Source organism: Ascidia mentula, chromosome 7, assembly GCF_947561715.1.
Source record: "Ascidia mentula chromosome 7, kaAscMent1.1, whole genome shotgun sequence".
Classification (NCBI taxonomy): Eukaryota; Metazoa; Chordata; class Ascidiacea; order Phlebobranchia; family Ascidiidae; genus Ascidia; species Ascidia mentula.
Window position 1 is genome coordinate 5,233,691 of NC_138572.1, and position 27,666 is coordinate 5,261,356.

At 35.7% G+C, this 27,666-nt stretch overlaps 8 protein-coding genes, 1 long non-coding RNA gene and 1 pseudogene across 18 annotated transcripts; 6 read left to right on the forward strand and 4 right to left on the reverse strand.

The window, feature by feature from the left end:
* Positions 1–13: 13 nt before the first annotated feature.
* Positions 14–3,601, reverse strand: LOC145908513 (TLC domain-containing protein 4-B-like). The gene is made up of 7 exons (XM_082995819.1): positions 3,271–3,601; positions 3,113–3,202; positions 2,779–2,837; positions 2,318–2,418; positions 1,884–1,957; positions 1,516–1,662; positions 14–998 (listed from the first exon to the last, which is right to left on the reverse strand). Exons 1-7 carry the CDS (start codon positions 3,426–3,428, stop codon positions 878–880), a joined length of 750 nt encoding a protein of 249 aa, XP_082851945.1. The 5' UTR covers positions 3,429–3,601; the 3' UTR covers positions 14–877.
* Positions 3,602–7,454: 3,853 nt separating this feature from the next.
* Positions 7,455–9,869, forward strand: LOC145908517 (uncharacterized). The gene is made up of 6 exons (XM_082995823.1): positions 7,455–7,623; positions 7,957–8,115; positions 8,394–8,444; positions 8,605–8,682; positions 9,049–9,114; positions 9,306–9,869. Exons 1-6 carry the CDS (start codon positions 7,507–7,509, stop codon positions 9,423–9,425), a joined length of 591 nt encoding a protein of 196 aa, XP_082851949.1. The 5' UTR covers positions 7,455–7,506; the 3' UTR covers positions 9,426–9,869.
* Positions 9,870–10,820: 951 nt separating this feature from the next.
* On the forward strand, positions 10,821–12,458 carry LOC145908518 (uncharacterized). Of its 2 annotated transcripts, none has more exons than XM_082995826.1 (4): positions 10,821–10,947; positions 11,279–11,452; positions 11,615–11,686; positions 11,924–12,458. In XM_082995826.1, the coding sequence occupies exons 1-4, from the start codon at positions 10,927–10,929 to the stop codon at positions 12,128–12,130; spliced, it is 474 nt and encodes a 157-aa protein (XP_082851952.1). In that variant the 5' UTR covers positions 10,821–10,926; the 3' UTR covers positions 12,131–12,458. The 2 variants fall into 2 exon arrangements, with proteins under 2 accessions (XP_082851952.1, XP_082851951.1); XM_082995825.1 differs by lacking the exon at positions 10,821–10,947 and adding an exon at positions 10,981–11,120.
* Positions 12,459–12,753: 295 nt separating this feature from the next.
* Positions 12,754–14,157, forward strand: LOC145908521 (uncharacterized). Its single transcript, XM_082995830.1, has 4 exons — positions 12,754–13,009; positions 13,069–13,257; positions 13,384–13,500; positions 13,631–14,157. Exons 1-4 carry the CDS (start codon positions 12,935–12,937, stop codon positions 13,739–13,741), a joined length of 492 nt encoding a protein of 163 aa, XP_082851956.1. The 5' UTR covers positions 12,754–12,934; the 3' UTR covers positions 13,742–14,157.
* A 47-nt stretch (positions 14,158–14,204) lies between these two features.
* Positions 14,205–14,798, reverse strand: LOC145908522 (D-aminoacyl-tRNA deacylase 2 pseudogene; annotated as a pseudogene).
* A 293-nt stretch (positions 14,799–15,091) lies between these two features.
* LOC145908525 (uncharacterized) lies at positions 15,092–19,190 on the forward strand. Of its 7 annotated transcripts, none has more exons than XR_014403009.1 (5): positions 15,092–15,441; positions 15,532–15,662; positions 15,721–15,765; positions 16,006–16,121; positions 18,762–19,190. It is a non-coding gene; the product is annotated as an uncharacterized LOC145908525 (long non-coding RNA). The 7 variants fall into 7 exon arrangements; XR_014403008.1 differs by lacking the exon at positions 18,762–19,190 and adding an exon at positions 17,637–17,653; XR_014403007.1 differs by lacking the exon at positions 18,762–19,190 and having other exon boundaries at positions 16,006–16,154.
* On the reverse strand, positions 16,341–18,822 carry LOC145909366 (uncharacterized). Its single transcript, XM_082996756.1, has 2 exons — positions 18,760–18,822; positions 16,341–18,507 (listed from the first exon to the last, which is right to left on the reverse strand). The coding sequence occupies exons 1-2, from the start codon at positions 18,820–18,822 to the stop codon at positions 16,588–16,590; spliced, it is 1,983 nt and encodes a 660-aa protein (XP_082852882.1). The 3' UTR covers positions 16,341–16,587.
* Positions 19,191–21,191: 2,001 nt separating the features above from the next.
* Positions 21,192–23,102, forward strand: LOC145908338 (uncharacterized). Of its 3 annotated transcripts, XM_082995597.1 has the most exons (5): positions 21,192–21,498; positions 21,558–21,746; positions 21,881–21,997; positions 22,128–22,268; positions 22,955–23,044. In XM_082995597.1, the coding sequence occupies exons 1-4, from the start codon at positions 21,424–21,426 to the stop codon at positions 22,233–22,235; spliced, it is 489 nt and encodes a 162-aa protein (XP_082851723.1). In that variant the 5' UTR covers positions 21,192–21,423; the 3' UTR covers positions 22,236–22,268; positions 22,955–23,044. The 3 variants fall into 3 exon arrangements, with proteins under 3 accessions (XP_082851723.1, XP_082851721.1, XP_082851722.1); XM_082995595.1 differs by lacking the exon at positions 22,128–22,268 and having other exon boundaries at positions 22,955–23,102; XM_082995596.1 differs by having other exon boundaries at positions 22,128–23,097.
* Positions 23,103–23,598: 496 nt separating this feature from the next.
* On the reverse strand, positions 23,599–24,116 carry LOC145908339 (D-aminoacyl-tRNA deacylase 2-like). The gene has a single exon (XM_082995599.1). It carries the CDS (start codon positions 24,083–24,085, stop codon positions 23,606–23,608), a length of 480 nt encoding a protein of 159 aa, XP_082851725.1. The 5' UTR covers positions 24,086–24,116; the 3' UTR covers positions 23,599–23,605.
* A 221-nt stretch (positions 24,117–24,337) lies between these two features.
* Positions 24,338–27,534, forward strand: LOC145908612 (protein LSM12-like). The gene is made up of 5 exons (XM_082995921.1): positions 24,338–24,746; positions 25,214–25,350; positions 25,566–25,675; positions 26,398–26,536; positions 26,949–27,534. The coding sequence occupies exons 1-5, from the start codon at positions 24,593–24,595 to the stop codon at positions 27,009–27,011; spliced, it is 603 nt and encodes a 200-aa protein (XP_082852047.1). The 5' UTR covers positions 24,338–24,592; the 3' UTR covers positions 27,012–27,534.
* Positions 27,535–27,666: the final 132 nt, after the last annotated feature.

The following is a 27,666-nucleotide window of genomic DNA, read 5'->3' on the forward strand; positions in this document are numbered from 1 at the left end:
TTTTTTTAACAAGCACATTAATTAAGGCAACAGAATAAAAACACATCAAAAATGGCATAATGCTTGAATGCAATCAACCAAGCTAACAGGGTGCACAGCATGGTGAATACCAAACAAATGAAACAAGAATAGCCAAACACTACAATTTGAAGACATGCTTTATGAAAGAAACAAATATGACAACACAAGCTAAAACTGTAATTTCTATACAGCAGAAGTGTTTACTAAGAATATTGTTACCAGACCACGGTGCACAACATTGTGTTGGAATTTACGTCACTTGCTTTGTCTATTTGATTTGTAGAGGTAGTTTGTCATAAGTATAAACATTACTCAGAAGTTGTTGTGTATCATTAATTCAGTACCATATACAATAGCATGGAGTCAAGAATATAAATTCTGTGAGTTGCACACAGATGGCCACTGTTTTGACCTATAAGGTCGCATCAGTGCAGCATGGTGTGAATTTAAGGTCAAAACAGTTGGCAATCTGTATGCAGCTCAAAGAATGAATCAGTACCAATAGACAGTTGGCCAAAAACCAGAAATAATGCCAAATTTTCAGGCCACTCATTTCTTTACCCATGGCATTATGCAATACAAGATGAATTAACAATACCAGCAATAAAAAAATGTTACAATGTCACAATTTTACTTGCATAAAGTTACAAGTGAACAAGTCATGATATTTTATAAACAATTTTTACTGAACAAAATCTTTACGAAGACTGATTAAATGGAACATCATTGCAAGTGGGGTCTTAGTTAATGCTGTAACACACTGACATACTTATTTAGATGTGATTTATAAAAAGCCAACATACAATTACACCAAGTTGATGACCTTCCCCCGTTGTAGCGTTGTCCAAAATCTGGCTTAGTTGTTTTTGTTCTTTTTGAAAAATTTCAATGTCGAACGCACAATTTTGGTAAACCAGAAAATGTTTAAACAGTCCATCGCCATTCCACACAGGATGAGGTACTGCAAGTTTCCAGTCCTGATGATTAAAAGTACATGTGTAAAAATATTTTTTTTTTAATTTTAAGGTTTTAAAAACACACAAATAGTATTTCGTCATGTTAGGAGAGGAGTGTGCAATATTAGGCGGGACAAAAATACCAAACCAGAGTAGACCCTGGGTTATATTCACATTTGGAATGACAGGAATAAGAATATAACTCTTACGATTTTTAGGCAAACTAAGTGATGAAAAGCAGGGAGTAAATTCTTTTTTTGAATATGAGATTATGTTGCAAAAACGATAGTCTTTCACAGTCTACAAAATTATGTTCTGCAGGTTACACATTGATGTGTAAAGGAGAGAAACACAATCCCTAAACACACAAGACACAAGAGCTAGTATGGCAATGGTGGCATATAAACTGCAAATCACACTAAAGCAATACACATCATTAGCAATTTAAGAAGTTCTATGGCAAACTGTTGCAAAAATATTGCATAGATTATATTCTACAAGCTTAATCAATTCTATTTACATATGTGTATATACTTACTTTTGTACCTCACCATAGTAGGTGATAAAAATGAAATACATATATGGTAGTACAGCTATCCTTGACAAGAAAAACATCGCAATAAGCAATATTCCATTGGTGACATAGGTAACACCACTATTCACTTTAGCTTGAACCATAAACCACCTAAAATAAAAACAAACATGGTTAAACAGCAAATCACTACTATCTATTTTGTAATATTGTCCAGTTTAACTTGTTTACAAACGTAATTTGCATTGACCAAGGGCCAAAGTCCACTAATGTTTATTGCCAATAAATGAAGTGTGTAATTAAGAAACATTGGACAAGATATAAACCTAAAAAACTTAAGACGGTTCCAACACAAAACACAAATTAAAGCTTACCTCATGTTAACAAATGGAGTTGACCATTCCGATAAATATCGGACCATCACCAGATGCAAAAATACACTGTATTTCTAAACATAACGTTGGGATAGAGTTCAATATGTGGATAAGAACAGATTTTTTGTTATTGTGAGGTACAAATACAAAATAACAGGTTTAAACTTCTACATTCAAGAGCCATCAGGTTATAAAGTTACAAAAGAACACCCAACATAGTACCCTGCTCCTTTAGAATATTATATATGTTATTGAATTTGCTTCATATCTCAGCTGTTTGACAATGCTTTCCATTTATAAAGGAAGAATACATCTACCATGGTGAACATATTATTGGCTCATAATGTTTTTGTAACGTTAAAAAAACCAACAAACATGCAGATAAAATTGCAATAGAAATAATAGAAAATCAAACTTCAAATAAAATGCCTTACCAAGCAAGCCATCACAACTATTGAGTTGCCGATATGATGAAAAATATCAAACCAGTAACCATTGTATTTTTGTGAAAGGTAAAACACCATCAAACATGTGTCTGTAAACAATACGGGGAAGAACATGTAAATACAGTGTATGCATACACAATTATTTGATAGCATTGGAGTCAATATTATGTTTTGAGTGACCTGCATAGAGGACCACTATTTCGACCTAATAAATTTTTTTAGTGCAGCATTATTGACTATACGACAATATTGCCTGCCAAACAGCAAGGCAAAGACTCCCACTTTGTGGTGACTTTTAAATACTTATATTTATACTGCTCACTTAAGAAAAATTTTCATATCATGACTCAAATCAATATTATGCTTTTTAAGTGGTTCCAAAAAAGAGTTTAAAAGAAACAACTAAAAAAAACGCAAAAACAACTTTCGTAGACAAAAAAAAATAATACCTGCAACAAAATACCCTGTGTTAATTGAAGCAACGGCCTCTGCTCCCCAAAAATGGCTCCTAAAACAATCAGTGGTTACCATTCACAAATATTAAATAGCATAATAATGTGGAGGGTATATATAGAATTGAAAAAAATGTCCAGATTTGAAAAAAGACATATACTGTTCACTTTTGTAAAAATTAATTGGCAATCCAATTTATTGAAAAAAATTATACAGAAAACATTTGCTAATCTGCACTATCAAAGATCGCCCCAACACAAATTTATCCAAGCAAATTCTTTCCAATCTGGGATAACATTAGATGCAGCACACATATATAAACGAACTTACCATATTGGATTTCCAAAACTTTCTTGGTTAACCAACAAAACGACAGTGCTTAAAATTGCAACAAGTGCTGCATGAATTGTTGAAACAAACCTGTACCAAAAGAAAACCTTTTACTATAAATCTGAACCCAATAATTTGCTTATCAGCATAAATCTTACCTTGTGTCCCATTCTTGTTGCTTTACTCTTGGTGCCTGGCTGTAGGCTTTAAAGTTATGCGAGACGACATTGCTTAGAATAACTCCGAATACTGAGCAAAACACAAAGCTGCCGAAGGCAATCCAAAAGTTAAAAGGGATTACACTAAGAATGTCCATTGCTCTTTGTGACAACTGTAATGCAATAAAATGCTACACAATGTTAAGAAAAAAATGGTTATACTATTACTAAGAAAAAAATGATCAATTTGAAAATACCCCAAGAACCTTGCATTTTATTGTTTATTTTTTAACCGTTAGCACAGCAAAAACTTAAAACCTGCAAAAAATGACAATTTTCAAACGTAGTCCAACTAAAAGCAAATTTTACATTCGTCCAATTTCTGCTACGTTTCCTGGCGATTATTTCGCAGGCCATGTGACTCTGTACGCAATGGGGCATGACTATACGCTAAAAAACAAACAAATAGAAAAATAGAACGTATAATTTTTCCAAAAGAACATCTTAAACCAAGTATAATGTACAAGTTGCTTTATCTTAGGAGAATTGTTCAACGAAAAAAGCATAAGCCTTGTGGCAACACGCATGTTTTCCCTGGCCTAGCTCTGACCACGACGCATATTTCCTGAAACTCATCACTGGAACAACAGACAGAAAGAACGCAAGCGGTGTTAAGCTTTCTTGCAAGATTTTCCACAAGCTTTCTGGCATCCTGCTGGACAACATATTTTTTTGACACTTCGTTATAAAACGCCCATTTTGTAATCCTTGGACAGTCTCTCGAGCCTGCTATTTCTAGCCATCGCGCTGTGACGTTCGCACGTTCTTTTCATAGTAATTCACTGCAATCCAGTCACGTGATAAACTCTACTTAAACACGCTTGGAACAAATTTAACTTTACACCGCCTGGCATTGCAAACGTGTGTTTCCATTGATAAAAAAGTCTGGTCACGGAGTTTTAAAAACAGTAGTCTTGTACAGCAAGAACACGCAAGCAGACTTTAGTTTCAGCACAGCAGCAAGCGGAATCAATTGGTACGCTGCAGCCTCTTAGTGTCGCAAAAAACATGTAGGGGAAGGTCGTTCACAGCTTTTGGGACACTTCAACACATTTAAACAATAGTACTAAATTAAAACAGCTGGGTGGTCCCTTCAGAGACATCAGCTTAAACCAATCTACAGTCCTTTGGCTTCTTGTGAGAAAGATATTTTCGCCGAAGCGTTGTACAATTTCAAAATGAGTTCAGAGTATTTCGGTAAACGCACTGCAAGTTCTCGTAAAAACGTCATAAAATCAATCATCCATAATGTAAAAGTGCGATATATGAAAACCAACTACTTAATTATAAAATGGTCCACGCCCCGATTACCCAAATAAGGCATACAACTGTTTCTTCGTTGCAATGACCAACCACATGGACGATAGACCAAATATAGCCTACAAGCTCCTTTTTCCCTTCCATTTTGTACGCCCGGTATTTGTTTCATACTAACTATACCTCTAGCTATAGTGAGTACGGTAAAGTATTTGGGTCATTCGTGCAGCATAATTATGTAGCTCAGTTCATATAAGTGAACGTGGAGGCAATAACATGAAGTCGGCCGTTAGGTCAGTCAAAATCTTGTGGGTCGAAACAATGGCCATCTGTATGCAGCTCACAAAAAAGCCTACTTGTTTAATTACCCTCACATAAATTTTAAGCCTCGTATGAGGTCGGATAAGCCATCGAAACGAATGCACGCCGTTCAATAAACGTCAAACAAATACGGCAGTACAGGGAAATTGCATAATTTCATTTTTATTACTGCCTCGTGGCTACCTGGAATGACGTCAAGCGGGAACATTTCCACAAGAAATGACGCATGAAAAAGCAAAGTGAATAAATTCCAATATATTACATACGGTATTGCTGCGTAAAACATATTATCCAACATTCCTAGAACATATATATGTTCTGATAGGGGTATGTCATGCATGCCTACTGTATGCTCGTTAATAATAAGCACAAGGTGTAAATATCAGCTTAACCTGTACAGACGCTTCCAAACAGGAAGCATACTTAACAGTTAATATGAAATTCCTGTTGCTGCCAGGCATATTGCAATTTAAAAATGTACCGCTCTTCTGGCATAAAATATAAGTGCTGTATTTCTTCGGCCTTTCCTGATGAAGTCTCGCCGCATGGCAGACGAAACGTCGAATTAATACAGCACGTATACTTTATGCCAGAAGAGCGGTACATTTTTAACAGTTAATGTTACACGCAAGAGAGAAGTTAGCAAGTAAACTCCATTTCATGTTGTACTTTTCAAAAGTTTCCCATCTGTTTCAATATAGTTGGAGCAGGGTAAACGCGACTCCGTTGTTCGTAAGGTTTATTTTAAGATGAGAAAGGCGGCGATTACAAAGGATAAAATGTACGCGAAAGTTGACGCTTACCTTTAACGCGCAAAAGTTATTGACGCTTACCTTTAACACGGAAAAGAACAGGCTCTCAATGGTTTCACTGGTTCGAAACCACGGAAATGGCCTCGCAAAAGAGTAATAAGCGATTGGATTTATGTTGTCTAAGTCCATTACTCAACAATACCTATAATTTTCGTTGTAGTTTACAAACATTTAAATTTTAACTTCAAAAGTTTGTGAAAATTTGTGTGGTTTTGCATGGTGGGGGACAAGACTGACGCATAGGATAATACTTAATTTATACGATCCATACACTATGGCATGTCGTTAACATGCAACAAATACGTTACAATACTGCAGGTGAAATGGTAGCACATGATCGCCTACAGCTTCACGCTTAAGCTAAACACCTATAGCAACGTACGGGTTGTTTGTATGTGTTTTGTTCCGGAACGGTGAAATTCACTGAATCGACAAGACTGTAGCTTGCGGAAAAAGCACAGTAATAGCTTAGTCCGATATCTTACCTGCACCGCGTGGAATTTCTTTCAACGGCAAGGATACTTTTAAACCTAATTTTGTTACGTATTTAGCCAAGCAATTTTACATTCAGAGAGCATATACCTTTTTATTTCCGAAACTTGCTTAGCCGTGTACCACGCAGACAAATTGTCAGTATTGCAAAAGAGTTTTGTAAACGTAAATGCCACTAGATTAGTGTCTATGTTTGGCTGAATTATTGCGCAACATTTTACTACGCAAGTGACAAAATTATGCCGTGGTGACAAAATTTTGTGAGTTGACAAACACACCTGCCTGATTTCAAATGAAACCACAGGTTGTTTGTTTGTGATGCTTTATTGTAAATTTGCGAATCATTTGTAATTTGTAGCAAAAATATTCCGTACATCATAAATGAATCTAAACAACATGTTTTGCTAAAGGGGAAGTGGCGTTTAAATCGCTGTAAATGTTACAAGTCTGTGTTGGCAACCCGTAAACTTACGGGTATCAATTTCTTCGTCATCTTTGTGTAATTCTGAACGAACCAACAGGCCACCCGATATCTGCTGGTCTGAAAACAACTTTTGTTTGGGCCATAGGGCAGTTTGTATTGAGCACAAATATAGATTTCAATTTGCTAAGCTATTGTTCGCAACCACCTCCGCGCAGAAAAAATCTGCTACGTCACAGAGTAGTCACATGAGCGTTCTATTGTTGGATTCACGGTCCATGCATCATGGTTGGTTTGTTGCACTGCGGAGTTAAGTGCGGACGCGATACAGCTCGGTGTTGTGCAGAGGTGTTGCAGCAGTTATATTAATGCATTAATGTTTGTGACGTGCCTGCTGGTTATGTGCGTCACAATAAAAGGTGTCGTTGCAATGGCAAGAATTAAAAAGGTAGAGCTCGTTATTTTTGGGAGTAATTACGTTTTGGCTGCAGCTAGCACAAGCAGATAGGAAGAATATCCCTTAAAATATCATATATCATAGTTTCAGAAGTAACTCATACAAGTGATCGTTCCGCTTTTATACAGTCTGTTATATATTAGAGACCTAAATTATTATAACAACGTTGTGCCGTTGTAATGAGCAACGTTGTAATGAGGTTATGTTAACTGATATTTGTGTAAAGTAACCTTATTGGACGGTGTTTTTCGATAATTGACCTTTCGTTCACGTTCTTTCGCATCCGTTTTAGGCTTACAACCTTGCTGGGTTTGTTATTCTATATTCGACAAAGCTTTATACATTTGAACTATTCCGCAGATCTTAAGTTTAAACAGTATTTTTAAATAAGTTGTTTTAACTGAGAAGTCGACAGCATGGTTGTGGAAACAGCAGGAGGAAAAAAGGATACTGAGAAGCAGAAGGAGGAGGATGTTGAATCGCATCTTCCCGGATACGCAGAAACCCCAGCGCCACCAAATCCATGCTGGCAGGTATTGTAGAGTGTCGTTTGACGCCAACTTTCAGTAACACCAGGGGCGGATCCAGGAGGGTGCGTATGGGACAATCCCTCCACCTCCAAGTAAAAAACCCTTTAATATACGCTGTAATACTGTAAAAGTGCAGATGGCAGACAAAAGAGTGTTACAACAAGTTTTGGAAAGTATAATTATACCCCACCAAAAGTATTTTTGAACCCGTCTCATGATTCCAATCCCCCGGCTTTTTGTTAATAACAATCCGTTCTTTCGTATGGTAACGAAAGTAAACACTGTGGGGCATTATAATTAACACCATAATATAAAGGAGGATTAATAATGTTTCAGGCACAGAACGTTCGGGTAAAGGAAAGCAGATCGGGTGCAAGATGTTTTTTCTGTGTAGTCAACATGCTGGTGTTTGTGGCTCTTCTGGCACTCGTCATCTACATGGGGGTGATGCATCACAGATACAAACATGAACTTCGCCGTTGCCGCGAAAAACCGGTTAGTGATAAGTTAAGTGTTTCGTAATCCCATCCAAGTAATTTTGAATAATTTATTTTATTAATTAATAAATTTATAACCACTTTGTTCGCAAAATTACAATATAAATATCTTCGTGTCAAACCCAGTTTATTGCAAGAAAACATGCTTCGATAAAAAGCATCGTCAGTTCTTGTTCAAATTGATGGGAAGTTTCCACCTGCGTCAGGCACAACAAGTGGCGTTGGAATAGGCTGATTTCAGGAAACAAATATTAAATGTTTTTACTTTTTTCGCAGGACGAAATGATGGAAGACTTTGTGTTCCCGGATCCAGGCAGCCTTGACGGCGTAAGTGCGCTAAAGTCACAAAATGACAATAATCAATATTTTCTCTTTCTAGTTACATGACGCATACAAATTTTAAGAAAATTAAAATATTTGTGAAATATAATCTTACACTGATCCAGTAATGAAGATCCAAGTTTAATGACGATGGATTTTCTTGCAGAATCCACCTGGAAATAATAACGGAGGCGTGACCCCAACTCCATCCATGATGTCAACCACAACCAAAAGAAATGGAGGGGTAAACATGTTGTGTCAAAATATTTTGCATTTGGATCCATGCCATAGATAAATTAGAGCTACTGAAGTCATGTTGAATTCTAGTTGGTTTATGACAACTTTCGGTACAACATATGACTCTTGGTGTTTTACCTGTACATATTTGTATTGTGAACCTGAACCAAATCCAAATTTCTAATGCAAAAAAAATCGAATCGCAAACAATTCCTTTTCTAAGAACTCCATAGGAAGGATACGTCTCTTTTGACAAAATAAAAATATAATCGGATAATACGGCCCTAACCATACATGACATACTACACCAGATTTCCAACTACTACCAGGGATTAGTTACGTACAGAATCCAATTAATACATCTGTTTCTTAGCCTCCACATGGTGGTGATGACGACGATGATGACGATGATGACGACCACCATCACCGGCCAGAATTTGTTAGTACTTAGTTTATTGGAATAAATCCGTGAAAATGTAATTTAAAAAGTTAAACTTGCTACAGCAATATTGGCTCCATATTTCCTTTGCAAGTAAACAATGCGTGCATTGTTGATAAAATATGTAATCTAAAGACACATGCTTTAAAGCAGGTAAGACTCATGCTTAAAGCAACTTATTTTTGCAATAGTGGCAGAACTTTGCGCAAACACTTGAGGATTGCGTGAATGAAAATACTGGAGTTGGTGCAGAGTTCAACATAGACCCTGTCTGTCTGCGCCGTAAAATGAAGAGATTTTTCAAAGGATAAATGAGAAAATGGGGCCTTCTGCATTGCATATATTTACCTTCTTCTTCATGGATTATTTCTTTAACTTTCTTCGCATTCCTTGCATTGAAAATGTTTCCTATGTGTTAAAATCACCAGTTTCATAATGCTAAGTCTCTTTCCCCCCAAGAAATACATGCAATTATATACAAAAGAATAACCCACAAGTAAAATTAATTTTGTTGTTTTCTAGGGTGTGTTTTATATTGAATCTCTAAAGCACATGTTATATGTCTTTATTGCATCAACCTGCACTTCTAAAAACTGTGTACATTTGTAAAGCCGTGTGTTCCTATAAAGTTCATAAAAAAGCGAGTCCAACATGATCATCCATACATTTAATCCATTATAAACAAAACAAGCTCAACTGTGTTAAAACAACGATTATTGTTGGCAAGTTTGCCAACCCTGCTGGTGTAAATAAAACATTGAATAGCGAAATGATTTCGTTAAAGGTTTACATAAAGTTATGGAGAATATTTTACATGACACTTGTATTAATTTTGTGCTAAACATCCAGATTGTCCAATAATCACTCAGCCATGTCTACTATATCTTATATCTTATGAAGCAAGAATTCTACACACTAACGGCGTATATTATTAAGGATTTTTCAATAATAGTTGCTTGAAATGACCCGGAGCCTGATGCATTATTGCTGCTGAGAGCTGAAAGTTACATGTATTTGATCAAATATAAAAATTTAACCATTAGATCGGACTAGGTGTGGGTTTGGATGAAAATCCAAATTGTCTGCTATATGAAAATACAACAACATTTTTAAATTCTAAACAAACCGAACCTTTAACAATAGGAGCTACAAGGAGCAATTTATTAAATAAAGTTTAGTGCTTTAAACCATCAGACTTCTATACATTCACTGTAACACACACAGCGCTGTTCTGTTTGAAGTATATATAATTTTTTTAGTATTAAACAAGGATCTGTTATGTGTCAGGTGTTTGGAATCCTGCTAAAAAGTGTTTCTTTTGTGAGTTCGACCATCATAAAACACAAACACAAAACGCATGTGCAGCTAAACGTAGTTCTATAAGCAGAAGCTACCATGTTAGGTGTGTGTAATGCTGACGTAACAATATGCTACAGAGGTTCACAGAAGCAGCAGTGGATTGAAAAACAACCGATTGCGCAATCATTGACGCATGGTTTTACATTTTCGTAGGAAAGGAACACACCACACACGAGACCAACAAAGGAACGGTTCATGTTTTTTCTCGCAGCTACAACGCAGAACTGTCGCATTGCAGCGAAAATTCCCTCCTTTGACGTAAATGAACATAATTTCTTTGAACAGGGTATATTTTAAGCCATAAAGGTATGCAAAATGGAAATTTTTCAGCATAGCTAATCATATGGATCCCGCAAGAGTTATAGTAGGTGCGATTTCGGTGTGTAGTGATACGTGAATGTTGAGAGGGCAACGTATGGGTTTTGCACATCCACGTCTTAAGATCTTCAACAAATGTTTGCAAGTACATTAAAAGTAGGTATTCAAAAATTATTTTATTTCAGGTAACTTTAGATAACTTAAAAATATCCGTTACTCGTATGAGCAAAATGGTTATCGAAGTTAAACCAGCAGACAAGGATCAGCTTGGTTGCGAAGGTGCTTTGGTTACCATAACAACCGAAGAAACAATTGAAAAAGATGAATTGGTAAGAAAAGCACTATATTTTGATATGGCTGTAAACATATACTGTAATTACAGATTTGTTTACAAATAAAAAGATAAACAAAAGATATTGCATCATAATCGATTTAACAACAAATATGACAATGTGATAATACTTCGGCGTCTTTTTTCTTTTTGCAGGACGAGAAACCTTCTCCGCATCCAAAGTGGAAAGGCAAGTGGTTTGGGTGCTCGCTCTACATCGTGTTGTTGGTGTTTGCCATCTACATGACTGTTGTTGTTACTCAACATGCTGTCATGAAGCAGTGTGAAAATGAATTGTGCTCTCGTCCCAAACACCAACTTCCATATGAAGTAAGTTTAATGTTTAAAACCACTGTATTAGGGTGGAAATTTGCTGTTCACTACGTCAGTAAAAGTTGCATGCAGCAACTTTTATATTGTTTTGTACTTTTGTTGTTGTTGTATTCAATGGTTGCTTAATACTTTCTTTACTTATTTGTTTTTTGTTGGTAGATAAAAGAAAACGACCCTATTTATGGAATCAAGCTTGAGGTCTATCTTGTTCAGCCAAGAAATGCTAAAAAGGTAAAACGTTGTAAAGTTTTCTAGCTCTGTTTGTGCTGGTGCATTGGAAATATTGGTAATATTTTACGGTAGTTAAGCCAACAACACACCCAAATTCGCTTCTGTATTAACCCCATTGTATGATTAACTAACGATTTTAGCTTGAACCTATCTCTCAGTTTTCTGCATCCAAAAATACACTTGAGAAAAAACCCAAAATGTTGCAAAAACTTGAGGCTACATTGTATCTGAACATAGGATGTTTGGGACACCTTGGCTGAAAAAGTGGAGAAATGTGTAGAGGTTTCTGGGAAGAATCATGACGTCAATGTCAACGCTACATGCCTTAAGGACAAGATTGGAAAACGGATGAAAAGCATGGTCGGTGGCAACAAAAAGGGGCCACGGAAGGATGGAGTTGTACAGAATGGTGCCAAGAAAGGCGGGACCAAGAAAGAAGAATAAAAACAAAAACATGGTCAATGTAAATAAGGGAGTGAAGCACAATACGTGACTCTTCTGCAATGAATAACTTGCGTTCACACAATTTGGAAAAAAATGTATGAATCTGTGCTTAATGTTAATGTTTAATGTTGTTGACAAAATAGGAATTTTTCTGTTTATAAATTAGGGAAATGTAAAACAGAGCCTAAAGTTCAATTTTACACTTTGTAGTCTACGCGCCACTGGATAAGCTTGTGGAACGCTGCACTACTTAGTGTGTCGTAAAATATAATGAACACTGAAGATTTATATGTGGTGGTTTTAACCTGTTGTAAATAAACCAATTTTAACTGGCAAAGTTCATTTCAACATTTTATTGACAAGGATGTAAGTGAAGCGATCAAATTATTCAGAGAGGACAATTGAGGCGACCAATAACATGTCTAGCACTAAAAAATGCTGCAGTGTGGCAAACAAAAGAGTTGTGGTAAAGTTTAATTCTGTTTGTGAAGCGTGTTGCAGCGTGGTCACTCCCTTGCTCATTTTGTTTTGGTATTTAATTTAACTATACGTAGTAGCATGACAACAAAAATGCGTGACGTAAATTTTCTGAGAACTTAAGCCAAGCGTGATTGGACCTAAATATGTAAATGGTAACCGGCTTATTTTGCCGTCAAGGGGAAGTGAAGCCATCAACAATTTGAGAAACGTTTTGGCAAATTTGCTGGTGTACGTGCCATTATCTGCCACGAACTTTACTGTTCTGTCGGTGTTGGAGCGTAGCACACATAAATAAAGTTTATTGTCGGCTTTGTCCTAAAAATAATGGCACAAGATTCTGTAGGCATTGATTTGGGTTGTTTTAAATCCAGGGACGGTCTGTACTGTACGATACTTTTCGTAAGTATGGAAATATTTATGCCATTTTTAATTACTTTGTATAATAAAGTTTTGTGCAGATACTCAGCCTTATACTTGTCATCTTGTGTTCTGCCAGCAACTATTGGCAATATGGTGAATCCTATAAGATGGGCTATGTGAGCTTTTCCAGTGCATACAGTTGTGTAACCCTACTGTTCATTGGATTCATGTACATTTTCAAGCTCTACAATGCATCAATATGTGCTTGCCTGCCATGGAAACTACTGGTTGGTGATAAAAGTCAGAAAAATTAAATGGACTACAATAAAAAACTAAGTAAACCTGTATGTCATAAAAACTCACATTAATTTGGGCTACATTTGTTTGTTTGTAAATTTAACTTATTTTTTTAGGAGATTGGAAATTGCTTTCTATCTGCAATTTTTCATTTCATTGGTATGGCCATCTCTGCAGCTGTAGCAGCAAAATTTTTGAATTATCACATGTATGGCACATTTGTGGCTTGTGCGGTAAGAAAGTGACGACTAAAATTGATGTGAAACAGTGCTACAACATGACATGTTCCGACGAAATTTTGTCTACTTTAGTATTTGTCACAGCAATTTGCAAGTATGATCGAACACATGTAATGCTTTACAGATTTTTAGCACCATTATCATGCTAGTGTATTTGGCACATGCAGTGATGATAATTCGGTCGGGTGAAGTCAGAATGGTGAAGGAAAGAGACACCACAAATGTTCCAACCTAGTTTCCCAAAGCTTCATTTTAAAGCATAGTTTTCATGAGCATGACTTTTTACATTTTATTGTATATTTCAAAAGTACTAAACTTGTCAACATATTATTTACAACAGGTTGCATTTCCAAAACTTGTCTGCTTTGTTTTTGTTTGTAATTTTACAACTTTTCGCAGTGCATTTAATTTTTTACCTAATGTATGTTGTTTCTTTACAATTATGTAATTACATATAACAATTTTATATCAATGGTTTGTTATTGTTTAAAAATTATGTAATTTTTTTTAAAACTGCAAATCCTGTAGTTGAATGTTCTGTGTTATTCGTTTTTTAGTACTTTTTGTTGGATTGTCATTCTACTTGCCTACACAACAAACCAACTAAACAACTTTTGTAGCACAAATGCAATTGTCTTTTATATTGTTTGCACTACAGGTTTAAACCTATTGGAATTCACAATAAACCATCCTATGCACAGAGAACTATTATAATAAGCATGACAAAAAAAGAGTCACGGACAAAACAGTTCCCAAATTGCAACAAATCGCCAACAGTACATGCAAGTTAAAAAATGTCAAATGTATGTGTAAATGGGCCGTTCGTATCCACTTTCAAAACTTGCAGGTTACCGTAAGTTCCACTTTTTACAGTCCCACTATTAGAATTCAAGGCATTTGACAACGAGGTTATCAGTTTTTGATATAACTTATAACCAAGTTGCTTGTCAATGTTATTATGATACTGCATGGTTTTTCCTTTTAACTTTCCACCTAAAGTTGCTTGGGGCACTAGAAGAATGTCACCGTCTATATCCCTTAATGACACGAGTTTTCCTTCGACATTGCGACTAAGTTTAACGTTGGTGATAACATTGCTAATTTTTTCCACGGTTTCTTGGCTGGCTTCTTTTAGAAAGCACACATACGCCACGATCCCACGTCCGATATCCACGAATTCGGCATCTGATACAACGTCTGCTGGTTTAGTTTGCAAACGTGCAGACAAACACTGCTGCAAAATTAGTTTTACAGTTGCCTGTGCCATTTTATCACAAAATGTGCCCCAGGGAAAGAGCAGCAAAATAAAACAGCCTAAAAATGAGGAACTATCAAACAATTACTCTGTTAACAGATCGATCCTTTGAAATAAAATATAATTTACGAAAAAAATAATTTTAGGAGGGTTTATGAAACTTATTTGTTAATTTTCTAATTCGAATATTTTTTGCTGTAGAAATACTTTTTTGACAACATTTGAATCGTTGTGAACGATATTTATTGTTTTCACGTTATTTTTTGCTGGTATTGGTGCAAAATTTCCGGTTCCTCTAAATATACCGGGTTGTCAGGGTTGTCAGGGTCGGCAGGGTCGGCAGGGTTGGCCGGGTCGGCCGGGTCGGTCGGGTCGGCAGGGTTGGCCACGTATTAGCTGGGTTATAGGCAGTGTTAGTGGTTTTTGCAGTTTAGATAAGTAAATAATTTTCGTTTGTCAAGTGAATACCTTTGAACTAGTATGTTTTTGTATAAGTCGTGCTTTATGTATTTTACTAACATTAATCCACGAAAACTTATACTGGATTCCTCAAAAAATTATGTATATACAGCCCACAGGTAAGGTTTATTACATCCATGGTTTTGTAGGGTGTAGTTGCTATCAATGCTACTGGTCCAGTACTAACTTGAAAGTGATGTTTCCAGCCCCAAGTTATCCAAGTAGGCTATTGATAGTTTTTTATCACTTTTATGCCTCTTATACTCTTTAATCACTCTTAAATATGTAGATATTATTTTTGCTTTTATTAGGAAAAGAAGCAAAAGAAGAAATGAAGTCTGAACTAAAAATTCTCAAAGTTTCATTTTTTTGTGGAAGGTCACCTTTTCAGCCCTCCTTCGCTTTCTCTGGTGTGGCTTTTTTCCACAACAGCTTGCTGGAGGTATTGTATGCACATTGAAAATATTTTTGCTGTTAAGATTGTGTTTCATGTATTTCAGAAAGCATTTTCCTCTTTCTTCCTTAGATAGTTCGCACCAATCTGAGTATGGTATTTCATGTTCTTTGTATTTTGGTCTTAAACTAAACGGTCCTAATTTTATTTATGCTTTTTCTGCTTCTGTGTACTGGCACTTTACCACTCCATAAATCATTGTAACTAGTTCTGGGAGCTTCAATTGTTTCCGTTCAGATTTTATCTTTAAAACATGGTTTATGCTTTCTGCATAGTTGTTGGACCATCCTAAGTCAACTTTTAACCTTGGTTCCCAAACTTTTTCTTTTAGAAGTGGCAAGAATCTGCAACTCAGATAGGTGTGAAGAGTTGATGGATATTTTTCCATAAATCCATGCAGCATTCTTGTTTTTTCTTCCTCGAACTCTATTTCATCAACGGATAAAAGTAAGTTAAACACTTCATCAATTATTTTGTTTCTTTCTGTATTATTTAGGCCAATTTTGTCGGACATGTAATGCTGTAAGTTTTGCTTTAAATGCCTTGTACACAAAACATGCACTGCATTTGGAAAAGCTTCCATGATGGCATGGTGCAAGGCCTTCTCGTCATCTGTTCCGAAGATAATGTTGTCGTTTTTTAATGCAAACTTTAGCGTTTGGAAAAATTCCAGGTAAGTTTGAGTGTCAGACCTTGTGTGGAGAAAAACTGGTCCAAGAAATAGTGGATGCTTTTGGGTTGAATTCCGAGTTAATGAAAGATTTTGGTGCACAGTTGTTGTAAGAAATGTTTTCCCTAAATTAAATGTTTTATCCACACACAGGACAGCTTTGGAATTACAGCAAAACCTATTTATATCTAAAATTTGTTCTTCTGTGTAACAAATTATTGAAATTGGGCGTCCCTTGTAATTTTAAACCTTCTGAACAAATTCATGTGTCTGGGCCATGTCAATTATTTTCATCACCTCCTCACTGTAATTGCTAGTTTTAACTGAAGTTGGGTCTTTTTGCTTTATTAGATTGTACTTTGTATTATATATTTGCTGCAAATTCCTTGGCATTGATGTTAGATGATCTGTATTTTGCATTTTTTCATCGTATATATTTTTGGCAGTTTTCAGTGGAACTTCTTTGCGGAGCTCATCAACAACTTCTGGACAAGTCCGAATGTAGTTGCTCTGATTTGTTTTGCTATTTCCATGGGGTATTTGGAACGGTTGATTTCCTTTGTATTCAACCAGGTATAATGGTATCACTTCGTCATTTCCATAATATTCCAAAAATGATATTCTGCGCTTGTAGTTAGTATTATTGCAATGGGAGCCAATAAACTTGTTCAGTTTTATCAAGTTTGATTTCATTGGCTGTGGTTCTAACTGGTGATATTTGTATTCGGGTGTGGTTTGTTTGGTGCACATTTTGTTTCTATATTGATACAGCTGCTTGAAACCATTCCTTTCAAAATAAGATGAGAAATAGGATTTTTTTTTCCATGCTCCACAGTCATCCCAAAACTTGTTTTTGAACCCTAGTTTCTTTCGCTGAATGTTTTCTGTGTTTTGTATGACTAAATAACAATTTTCTTTTTTTCCGAAAGGTATGCTTGCAAGTCCAGTTGTTGTTTTGTTTGTCAAAAATTGTAGAACCTTATGGGTGGGCAGAAATTCATTGCATTCCAGTTTGCCTTCGTTAGTTTTTGAAATTGTTTCTTCAAAAGAATCAGATGTTGACTTTTTAGGATTTGAATTTTCCTCATTTGCTTTTAGATCACCAGGAGTAAAAGAGTCTTGATTTGCTTCATTTTCTGTTGAATCAAACCAAACTGATTTCGAATTTTCCTTTTTTATGCAATTGGGTAAAATGTTAAGACCAGATTTATTTTTATTTATTTTTTTATTTTTGTCCATTATTTCTTCTGTGTCTGTTGTATCCGATTCTGAATTTTCTCTTTTGTTTGCAGTTGATGAATTATGCGAAATGTTAAGATCAGATTTATTTTCATTTGTTGACTCTAAGGGATCTGGAATATCTGTAGTAGAATCGAAGCAAACAGAAGAAGGTGGTTCTGGTATAATTTTTTCTGACTGAGTTTTACAAGGAGATATTAAGTTTACATTGCTTTCTGAACCTTCCTGTTTAATTGGTTTCAGACAGTATCCTGTTTTGGGGTTTACTTGCTCAGAATCTACATCATATTCTATTTCAAGATCGTATTGATTGACCACTGCACAAAAATGATTTGGAGTCCAAATTTTTCCTTTTGTTTCTTGTGCAATTCTTGTCCACATTATATAAATTATTCCATTTGAACATTGACCAATTGGTGAGAATGTTTTATTTAACATGGTATACACTTCATCCTCTGGTCCATTGCATTTGGGGTAAATGGAACGTATATCCATTGCTATTGCATCACAAAGTGCCATTATGGTCCAGGTAGAAGAGTAGCCACCATCTACAATACAGTCCTTAACGGACTCCCAGTATTCTGGAGATATAAATTTCCAGTTTTGTGCTAAAATGTTTGTTTCATATTTTTCTGCATTACAGATCATATTTATGGCACTCCTTAATCGAAGTTCAGTTGCTAAAGACTCATCACCTGCAAGTCCTACAGAAACTGCATTGAATAAGCAGTTTCCATCTGGAGTTGTTCTTGCTGCAACTTTGGATTTATAATTTGGTAAGTCTTTTAACAGAACATTTGAGTGATTATCCAAATTTATGCTGTTTATCGCCAACTGTTTGTTTGTAAATGTATGATTGAAGTTTTTCAGAAGCAAATCCTCTCCCTGTGCTTTTTTGATCAATACATCTTCACTGAAACCACACTGAAACATAAAAAAACTAAATAAATAACTCTCCTAAGATTGTCAAGATGTTGTTTTATGACCTTTTTCTGCACATCTGCCAAAGTGTATACTTATGTATCATGCTATGCTAAAAGTCTTCACTTATTTTTTAGTGCATTCTGGTACTTTTCTTTAAAACTGTTATGTCTGCTGCTAACCTTTATGCTAATTCACTAAAATAGCTTACAGTGACAAACATGTGATTTTAAAACACAAATATCATGTTGTTACAGTGCCAAGTCTTCTAAGTGACTGTTTGTAATTGAATCCTCTACTTCCTGCTGTACAACACATCTGGCACAAAAATGCTTCCTGTGTCAAATCCTTCCAGTCATTCAGATCAACATTCTCACATTTCCAGTGAAACCATTTTTTGCAATTTTCACAATAAATGCAATCTGTTTGGCAATTTTTTCTACATCTCCCACAGGGCCAATATTTTCTTCGAGGCATTTTTATTTGCAAAAACCAATTTGTATGAACTAAAATAATTTACTGTAAAAAGATATCATGTCACTTTGAAGCTGGTTTACAACAACCTACTAATATTTTCCTCAGGTTAACTAGCTGTTTAGTTCTTTTAGTACACTTTTTTTTTAGATGTTGTGTTGTTCATGTATTTATCAAATTTTGTTTCAATTCGCAAGACATTACATATTTGTTGCAAATGTCTCGTGTTTTTCTAAGGTACACTTTCAGATGCAGTGTTTTCAGTTACAGGTTTACAGATTTCTTTAAACTTTGGTTCTCCTATCAACTTGCAAGACATTACACAAGTTTTTTTCTAGCAGTTACAGAATAGTAAAGGATAAAAATAGCAGTAATAGGGGTGCGTTTTCGTTTGTGTTGCGTGTATTTGCAGTAATACAAATTAACATTTTTCCTGGCATGTCTGTTTAATGCACTTGGCAAACCTCCAAAACCCACCAAATGCTGAAAGATGTACAAGACTTGGCCTTACTTTTATGTATTTTTTAATACATAACGGGCAAAGAAACTGCATTTCACAATAAAGTTAAAAACATCGATAAACAGTATATCACAATACTTTTGACTGAATGCACAAGTAGGCTACTGCATTTTTTCATAAAAGGACTTGTCATGTTGTGGGATGCAAGTCTCTGATGATATGGCCTCTCTCAACACAACCTGCAGACAAAGTTCCCTGTTAACCCTGCCGACCCGGCATACCCTGCCAACCCGGCATACCCTGCCGACCCGGCCAACCCGGCATACCCTGCCAACCCTGCCGACCCTGCCGACCCGGCCAACCCTGTCGACCCGGACAGCCCTGCCAACCCGGTATATTTAGGAGAAGGGGCTGTAACGTTACGGCTAACATAGGTAAGCGTCCAAGATCAGTAAACTGGACAAAATCGGTAACCTAAACACGTGACTGCAGCGGCAAACAGGGAGGGTACATATTTTCATCTAAGGGGGGTAATTGAAATCATTTACTTTAAACATTGCACTGTGTCCACGATAGGTAACTTTGTTATACGTTAGAGTAGTCACGCTATACCTTGTACTATGCCCATGATAGGTAAGTTTGTTAAACGTTAAGGTAGTCACGCTATACCTTGCACTATGTCCATGATAGGTAAGTTTGTTAAACGTTAAGGTAGTCACGTTATACCTTGCACTATGTCCATGATAGGTAAGTTTGTTAAACGTTAAGGTAGTCACGCTATACCTTGCACTATGTCCATGATGGGTAAGTTTGTTAAACGTTAGAGTAGTCACGCTATACCTTGCACTATGTCCATGATAGGTAAGTTTCTTAATTGTTAGGGTAGTCACGCTATACCTTGCACTATGTCCATGATGGGTAAGTTTGTTAAACGTTAGAGTAGTCACGCTATACCTTGTACTATGTCCATGATAGGTAAGTTTGTTAAACGTTAAGGTAGTCACGCTATACCTTGCACTATGTCCATGATGGGTAAGTTTGTTAAACGTTAGAGTAGTCACGCTATACCTTGCACTATGTCCATGATAGGTAAGTTTCTTAATTGTTAGGGTAGTCACGCTATACCTTGCACTATGTCCATGATGGGTAAGTTTGTTAAACGTTAGAGTAGTCACGCTATACCTTGCACTGTGTCCATGATAGGTAAGTTTGTTATACGTCCAGGTAGTCACACTATACCTTGCACTATGTCCGTGATGGGTAACTTTGTTAAACGTTGAATAATTAACGAACTTACCTATGATGGACATAGTGCAAGGTATAGCGTGACTACTCTAACGTTTAACAAACTTACCTATCATGGACATAGTGCAAGGTATAGCGTGACTACCCTAACAATTAAGAAACTTACCTATCATGGACATAGTGCAAGGTATAGCGTGACTACTCCAACGTTTAACAAACTTACCTATCATGGACATACTGCAAGGTATAGCGTGACTACTCTTACGTTTAACAAACTTGCCTATCATGGACACAGTGCAAGGTATAGCGTGATTCCCGTAACAATTAATGAAGTTACCTATCGATGACGCAGTACAGGTTAAATGATTTCAATTACTCCCCTTGGATGAAAATATGTACCCTCCCTGTTTGCCGCTGCAGTCACGTGTTTAGGTTACCGATTTTGTCCAGTTTACTGATCTTGGACGCTTACCTATGTTAGCCGTAACGTTACAGCCCTATATGATATTTAGAGCAGGGTTGCCACTTGCCAGATTGGCGCTTTCGGCGCCAAATTCCCTGAATTTGGCTTTTTTCCATTTTGTCTGGCGCCCAAAATTTGGTTTGGCTTATTTGGCCCTTTTCTGGCGTTTTCCTGTTAGCTAGAGCAACCCATTATCTGCCACGAACTTTACTGTTCTGTCGGTGTTGGAGCGTAGCACACATTAATAAAGTTTATTGTCGGCTTTGTCCTAAGAATAATGGCACAAGATTCTGTAGGCATTGATTTGGGTTGTTTTACATCCAGAGACGGTCTGTACTGTACGATACTTTTCGTAAGTATGGAAATATTTATGCCATTTTTAATTACTTTGTATAATAAAGTTTTGTGCAGATACTCAACCTAATACTTGTCATCTTGTGTTCTGCCAGCAACTATTGGCAATATGGTGCAACCTATAGGATGGGCATTGTGATCTTTTCCAGTGCATACAGTTGTGTAACCCTACTGTTCATTGGATTTATGTACATTTGCAAGCTCTACAATGCATCAATTTGTGCTTGCCTGCCATGGGAACGACTGGTTGGTGATAAAAACCAGAAAAATTAAATGGACTAGAATAAAAAACTACTAGTAGGCCTAAATCTGTATGTCATAGAAACTCCCATTAATTTGGGCTACATTTGTTTGTTTGTAAATTTAACTTATTTTTTTAGGAGATTGGAAATTGCTTTCTATCTGCAATTTTTCATTTCATGGGTATGGCCACCTCTACAGTTGCAGCACAGGAATATGTGAATCATTACTTATATGGGACATCTGTGGCTTGTGTGGTAAGAAAGTGACGAATAAAATTGATGTAAAACAGTGCTACAACATGTCATGTTCCGATGAAATTTTATCAACTTCAGTATTTGTCACAGCAATTTGCAAGTATGATCGAACACATGTAATGCTTTACAGATTTTGAGCATCATTATCATGCTAGTGTATTTTGTACATGGATTGGTGATAGCTAGGTGGGGTGTCACAATGGTGAAGGAAAGAGACACCACAAATGTTCCAACCTAGTTTCCCAAAGCTTCAGTTGAAGGACGCATATTGGTATTTCTATGAAAATTGGTTTTGGTGCTGGGAAATGCCCACCGTGTAGACCTGTGTCACAATGCAAAGTCATGCATCACCAAGCAAAGCAGTGACGCAATTAAGTTAAATTTACAGTTGAATGGGCGCACATGTGCGTGCTGTTGTCATGGCGAATTTTAAGGTGTTTGGGGCAGTTTTAGTGTGGTTTTGAGCTATTCCAATTAGGTAGTAACTTGGTGGTGGGTGCTGCTGAAATTTATGTTGAAAATGGAGCAAAAAAATCAGGCTGTGTTTGTGGCAAAATGAATCGTTTAAGTGTCCAATCATTTGTGATTTTATGAAAGATCCATTTCATATCTACAAATTTTGATCAAAATTAGTCTCCGAAAAAATGGTTTAGCCACCCCCCTAGGGCCATTTGCCCCCCTGGTTACTCAATATTTTGGTTAAAAGAGCAACCAAAAATGGAACTGGATTTTGCAGAAAAATGAATCGTTCAACTACCCACTCATTTGCATTTTTTTGTAAGTTCCAACTCTTCTCTATGCGATGGCATCAAATTTAGTTGCTGAAAAAGTGTCAATGCCCTCCCCCAAGGGCTGGGTATACCCCCCTGTTGGTCATATGATCTTCCAGGAGGCCCAAAAAGTCCTTGCTCTGTACAGTCTCATCCAGGAGCAATTTTTTTTTTTTCAACTTTGTAGAATTCCAGGTCCCTATGTAAGTCACAAGACCCATCAACGGTCATTGGGAAACAAGCGGAACAGTCGCTAGATGCATTACAGCCGAGGGCCTTGAACACAGGATTTCTCCTATCTAATACCCATATAGGTCCTTAAAGCATAGTTTTCATGAGCATGCCTTTTGCATTTTATTGTATATTTCAAAAGTACTAAACTTGTCAACATATTATTAACAACAGGTTGCATTTCCAAAACTTGTCTGCTTTGTTTTTGTTTGTAATTTTATAACTTTTCGCAGTGCATTTAATTTTTTACCTAATGTATGTTGTTTCTTTACAATTATGTAATTACATATAACAATTTTATATCAATGGTTTGTTATTTAAAAATTATGTAATTTTTTATAAAACTACAAATCCTGTAGTTGAATGTTCTGTGTTATTCGTTTTTTAGTACTTTTTGTTGGATTGTCATTCTACTTGCCTACACAACAAACCAACTAAACAACTTTTGTAGCACAAATACAATTGTCTTTTGTATTGTTTGCACTACGGGTTTAAACCTATTGGAATTCACAATAAACCATCCTATGCACAGAGAACTATTATAATAAGCATGACAAAAAAGAGTCACGGACAAAACAGTTCCCAAATCGCCAACAGTACATGCAAGTTAAAAAATGTCAAATGTATGTGTAAATGGGCCGTTCGTATCCACTTTCAAAACTTGCAGGTTACCGTAAGTTCCACTTTTTACAGTCCCACTATTAGAATTCAAGGCATTTGACAACGAGGTTATCAGTTTTTGATATAACTTATAACCAAGTTGCTTGTCAATGTTATTATGATACTGCATAGTTTTTCCTTTTAACTTTCCACCTAAAGTTGCTTGGGGCACTAGAAGAATGTCACCGTCTATATCCCTTAATGACACGAGTTTTCCATCGTCATTGCGACTAAGTTTAACGTTGGTGATAACATTGCTAAGTTTTTCCACGGTTTCTTGGCTGGCTTCTTTTAGAAAGCAAACATACGCCACGATCCCACGTCCTATATCCACAAATTCGGCATCTGATACAACATCTGCTGGTTTAGTTTGCAAACGTGCAGATAAACACTGCTGCAAAATCAGTTTTGCAGTTGCCTGCGCCATTTTATCACAAAATGTTCCCCAGGGAAAGAGCAGCAAAATAAAACAGCCTAAAAATGAGGAACTATCAAACAATTACTCTGTTAACAGATCGATCCTTTGAAATAAAATATAATTTACGAAAAAAATAATTTTAGGAGGGTTTATGAAACTTATTTGTCAATTTTCTAATTCGAATATTTTTTGTTGTAGAAATACTTTTTTGACAACATTTGAATCGTTGTGAACGATATTTATTGTTTTCACGTTATTTTCTGCCGGTATTGGTGCAAAATTTCTGTTGACCCAGTTACAGGTAGAAGCGAAACTTTCGTTAAAACATACTTTTTTTTACAGACTTTTAGCAGCACAAACTAGCATTAACTGATGCTAAGCTGGTATAGCTGTGGCTACGGGTTTTATATTACACGTGGCCGTCACATCTTTGGCGTTCTGAAAAATTGAGACCAACTTCTGATGTAAATCAATGCAAGTTTGCTAACGGAGTAATTGCTGTCGTAAAAAATTCGAATGCAGGATACGGCGATGGCGGCTCCAGCCCCGTCAAACAACAGTGATGACTATTTTTATCCAGGAAGCATCGTAAAGTGCACGAGTTGCCATGATGATGTCTTTCAAGGAGAAGTTCTAGCATTTGACCATGAAACTAAAATTCTCATGCTCAGTAAGTGATTCAAACTTAGCCTTTTTTGGTAAAAGATAATAAAAAACATCAATATAATAGTCACCAATAGTTTTTATGCAACAAACAAAAAATTGCTGCAACAATTAACTCAAAATTTGTCTCAGCATAAATCAAATTATACCAGAATAAAAAGTGTTATTTCATCTTTAAGGACATTTACCAATAATCCAAGCAAAAACAGGCTGATGCATTAAAAAAATGTTATGATATTCCGCGCATTGTCTACAAAATCACTGTGTGTCGAAAAATCCTTTACGCAAATTAAATACTTTCCAATTTGGTATATATAGACATTATATTTGTTTATAATGAAGTTGTTTACATGCTAAGTTAAACTTTAGTAATCTATTTTTTATAACTACACCAAGTTCAGAAGAACTTCCTTTTGCATTTAGTTTTTTTCTAGAGATAATGAACAATTTAATGAATGACAGTTTTTGTTACAGAGCAACCTGCTACTGGGGGGAAACCTGACCAGAACAATGTTTGCATGCTTAACATGGAGTGGATTAAGAATGTTGAAGTGGTTAAAGATTTGACAGATAGTCCAATTACTCCACTGTCTTCACTGAATCAGTCAAAGGTCCATTTGCTATGTGTTATTGTATAAGTAGTACCAAGTTTGCTCATTTACAGTCAAGTTAGTGAACTTGCTAAAATGTGAATGACTCTATTGTACAACATATGTGTTTGTAGTGGTATATACATAATGAATATACGAAATCTAAAAAAAATAACTGTTTTAAGTTGTGTTATTTTAAATTTTTCCATCTCAATAAGTGCATTTTGTCATTGCAGCTTTTGAAAAGATACAAAAGTGAATTTGATATGAAGATGAAGCTGACGTCAGCCCTCAAGGCCGGATTCAGTCGAGAAGGATTGCAGCTCTATTTATATGTGAAAAAAGTGTAAGTCCACACATGTTATATGTGAATCATTAGTGTGCAAATACTTCTTAGTGATCATTTTGTGGTAAGATACACGTCCCATGGTGCTCAGATGGATTTTTTAATGAGAAAAATATATTCCGCCTAAAAAGGCATCGTCAGTTTCTCCAACTTATTCAAATAATCTGAGCTGTCCACAGATTGCTTTGTGAAATTTAATATATAATTATATCAATACGGTGAGTGATCGACAGCCTGCCAGGGGCCGTTGGTTTCAAATTGTTCCAGTTTTCATTTATTAATCACATCCCATGATGTTTTTTTTTTGTTAATTAAAATTTTTATGCACTGGTGCTATTTGAAATTTCCTTGTCTTTGTCAAGTATTATTCTGAATAAGTCATTTCTGTCTTGCTAGAGCACTTCTTAAGACTATATAATTGAGCTACTGGTGTCCACAATACCTCATGGGCGGTTAAGTGTGACCCCTTTCTGTCTGTATATACCTAAAACTCCAAAGTCCTTTGTGCATTCTAAACTTTAACATTGTTGGTATGTGCTTACAGTTGTTGGTACAATCTGATATAGAAGTTGGTCTTGTGTGAAAAGAAAGATTTCATAGGTTAAGCCATGTCTACATTGCCACTATATTTTTAACCTGTCATACCATGTACAAAACGAGCCTTTTATGTATTCTTAACTTCAACATTATCAGTATCGTACTTACAGTAAGATATGTTGTAGAATTGACGAATGTTCTTTGGTTGAACAAAACATAAATGTGATGGATGAAGTTTTAATTAAACCCCCATACAAAGCAGAAAATTGTCAGGAAAAAAGTTCCGCTTCGTCAAAACAATGTCTTGAATATGTACAAGGAATTGTGAGTATTGCTGATTTGGATAGAACTCTTAAAATATTTATAGGAATCTCCCGACAGTCTTATATTTCAACAAGTGATGCTGATGATGCAAAATTGTAGACAAAATATATATATATATATGTATATAATTATATTATATATATCAGAAACAACATAAAGACAAAGGTTTTTTTTAACATATTGCTGCCTTGTATTTATATGTAGACAATATACAACAAGTGTTCTTTTTTGTATTTTGTTATGATAGAAAGGAGTATAAACCAAATTAACCAACGCAATAATATTTCATGCAATGGCATCATAGGCAGGATTGCCAAACTGCGCTAAATCAACCAATTACTTGTTTACGTTTGCTTGATTTGTTTAAAATTGCGTTATTTTTGGCGTATTTTGAGGACAATTTATCTTTCAGGTTGAAAAGTTTCATAAAGAAGAAAGGTTGAAAACACAGACAAAAGGAAAAGAGACAACATAGCATTTATTGCATTTTTTTGTTTTAACTGTGGAAAATTGAAAGACAGAAGTATGAAAATTGGCAAATTCAATTTGTAGAACCACAAAAAATGTTTGAACACTTATCATTGCATATTAAACTAACTGGCTTGCTCTTGGCAATGCAATGCTTGTATGTTCCTTAAACTTACAAGCTTAATTATATTTACGATAACCACAGGATCTTTTTGTCCATTATAGTAAAAAAAAATTGTAGTGTGTTATTGATAAAAAACATTTTTTGGATTCTGTCAGCAGTCATACTGCTGACAAGCCTCAAACTCAGAAACAACAACAATTTTCAAGGATTTGTTTTTTGTTTTTACTCTTTTTCGGGCAGAAATAATTATAAATTTTTGATGTATTGCTGCTACAACTGTATGTCATTGAAACGGACACACCCTAGATTAAATTTCCTTGCTTTGTTTCAATACGTCACAATGAAAATTGTTTGTAATATTGTGATGTCATAGTTAATAAGTTTTTATGCAATTAAACTTTGCCAAACCAGTGAAAGTGTGCTGCCAAGTGTTTTATTTAAAGAATTTTAGCGATGAAATTTACGGAATGAAAGATTTGTTTGTTAAGTCCGATTTTTTTTATTTCTTACATAACAAGCAACGCAAAAAGAACACACA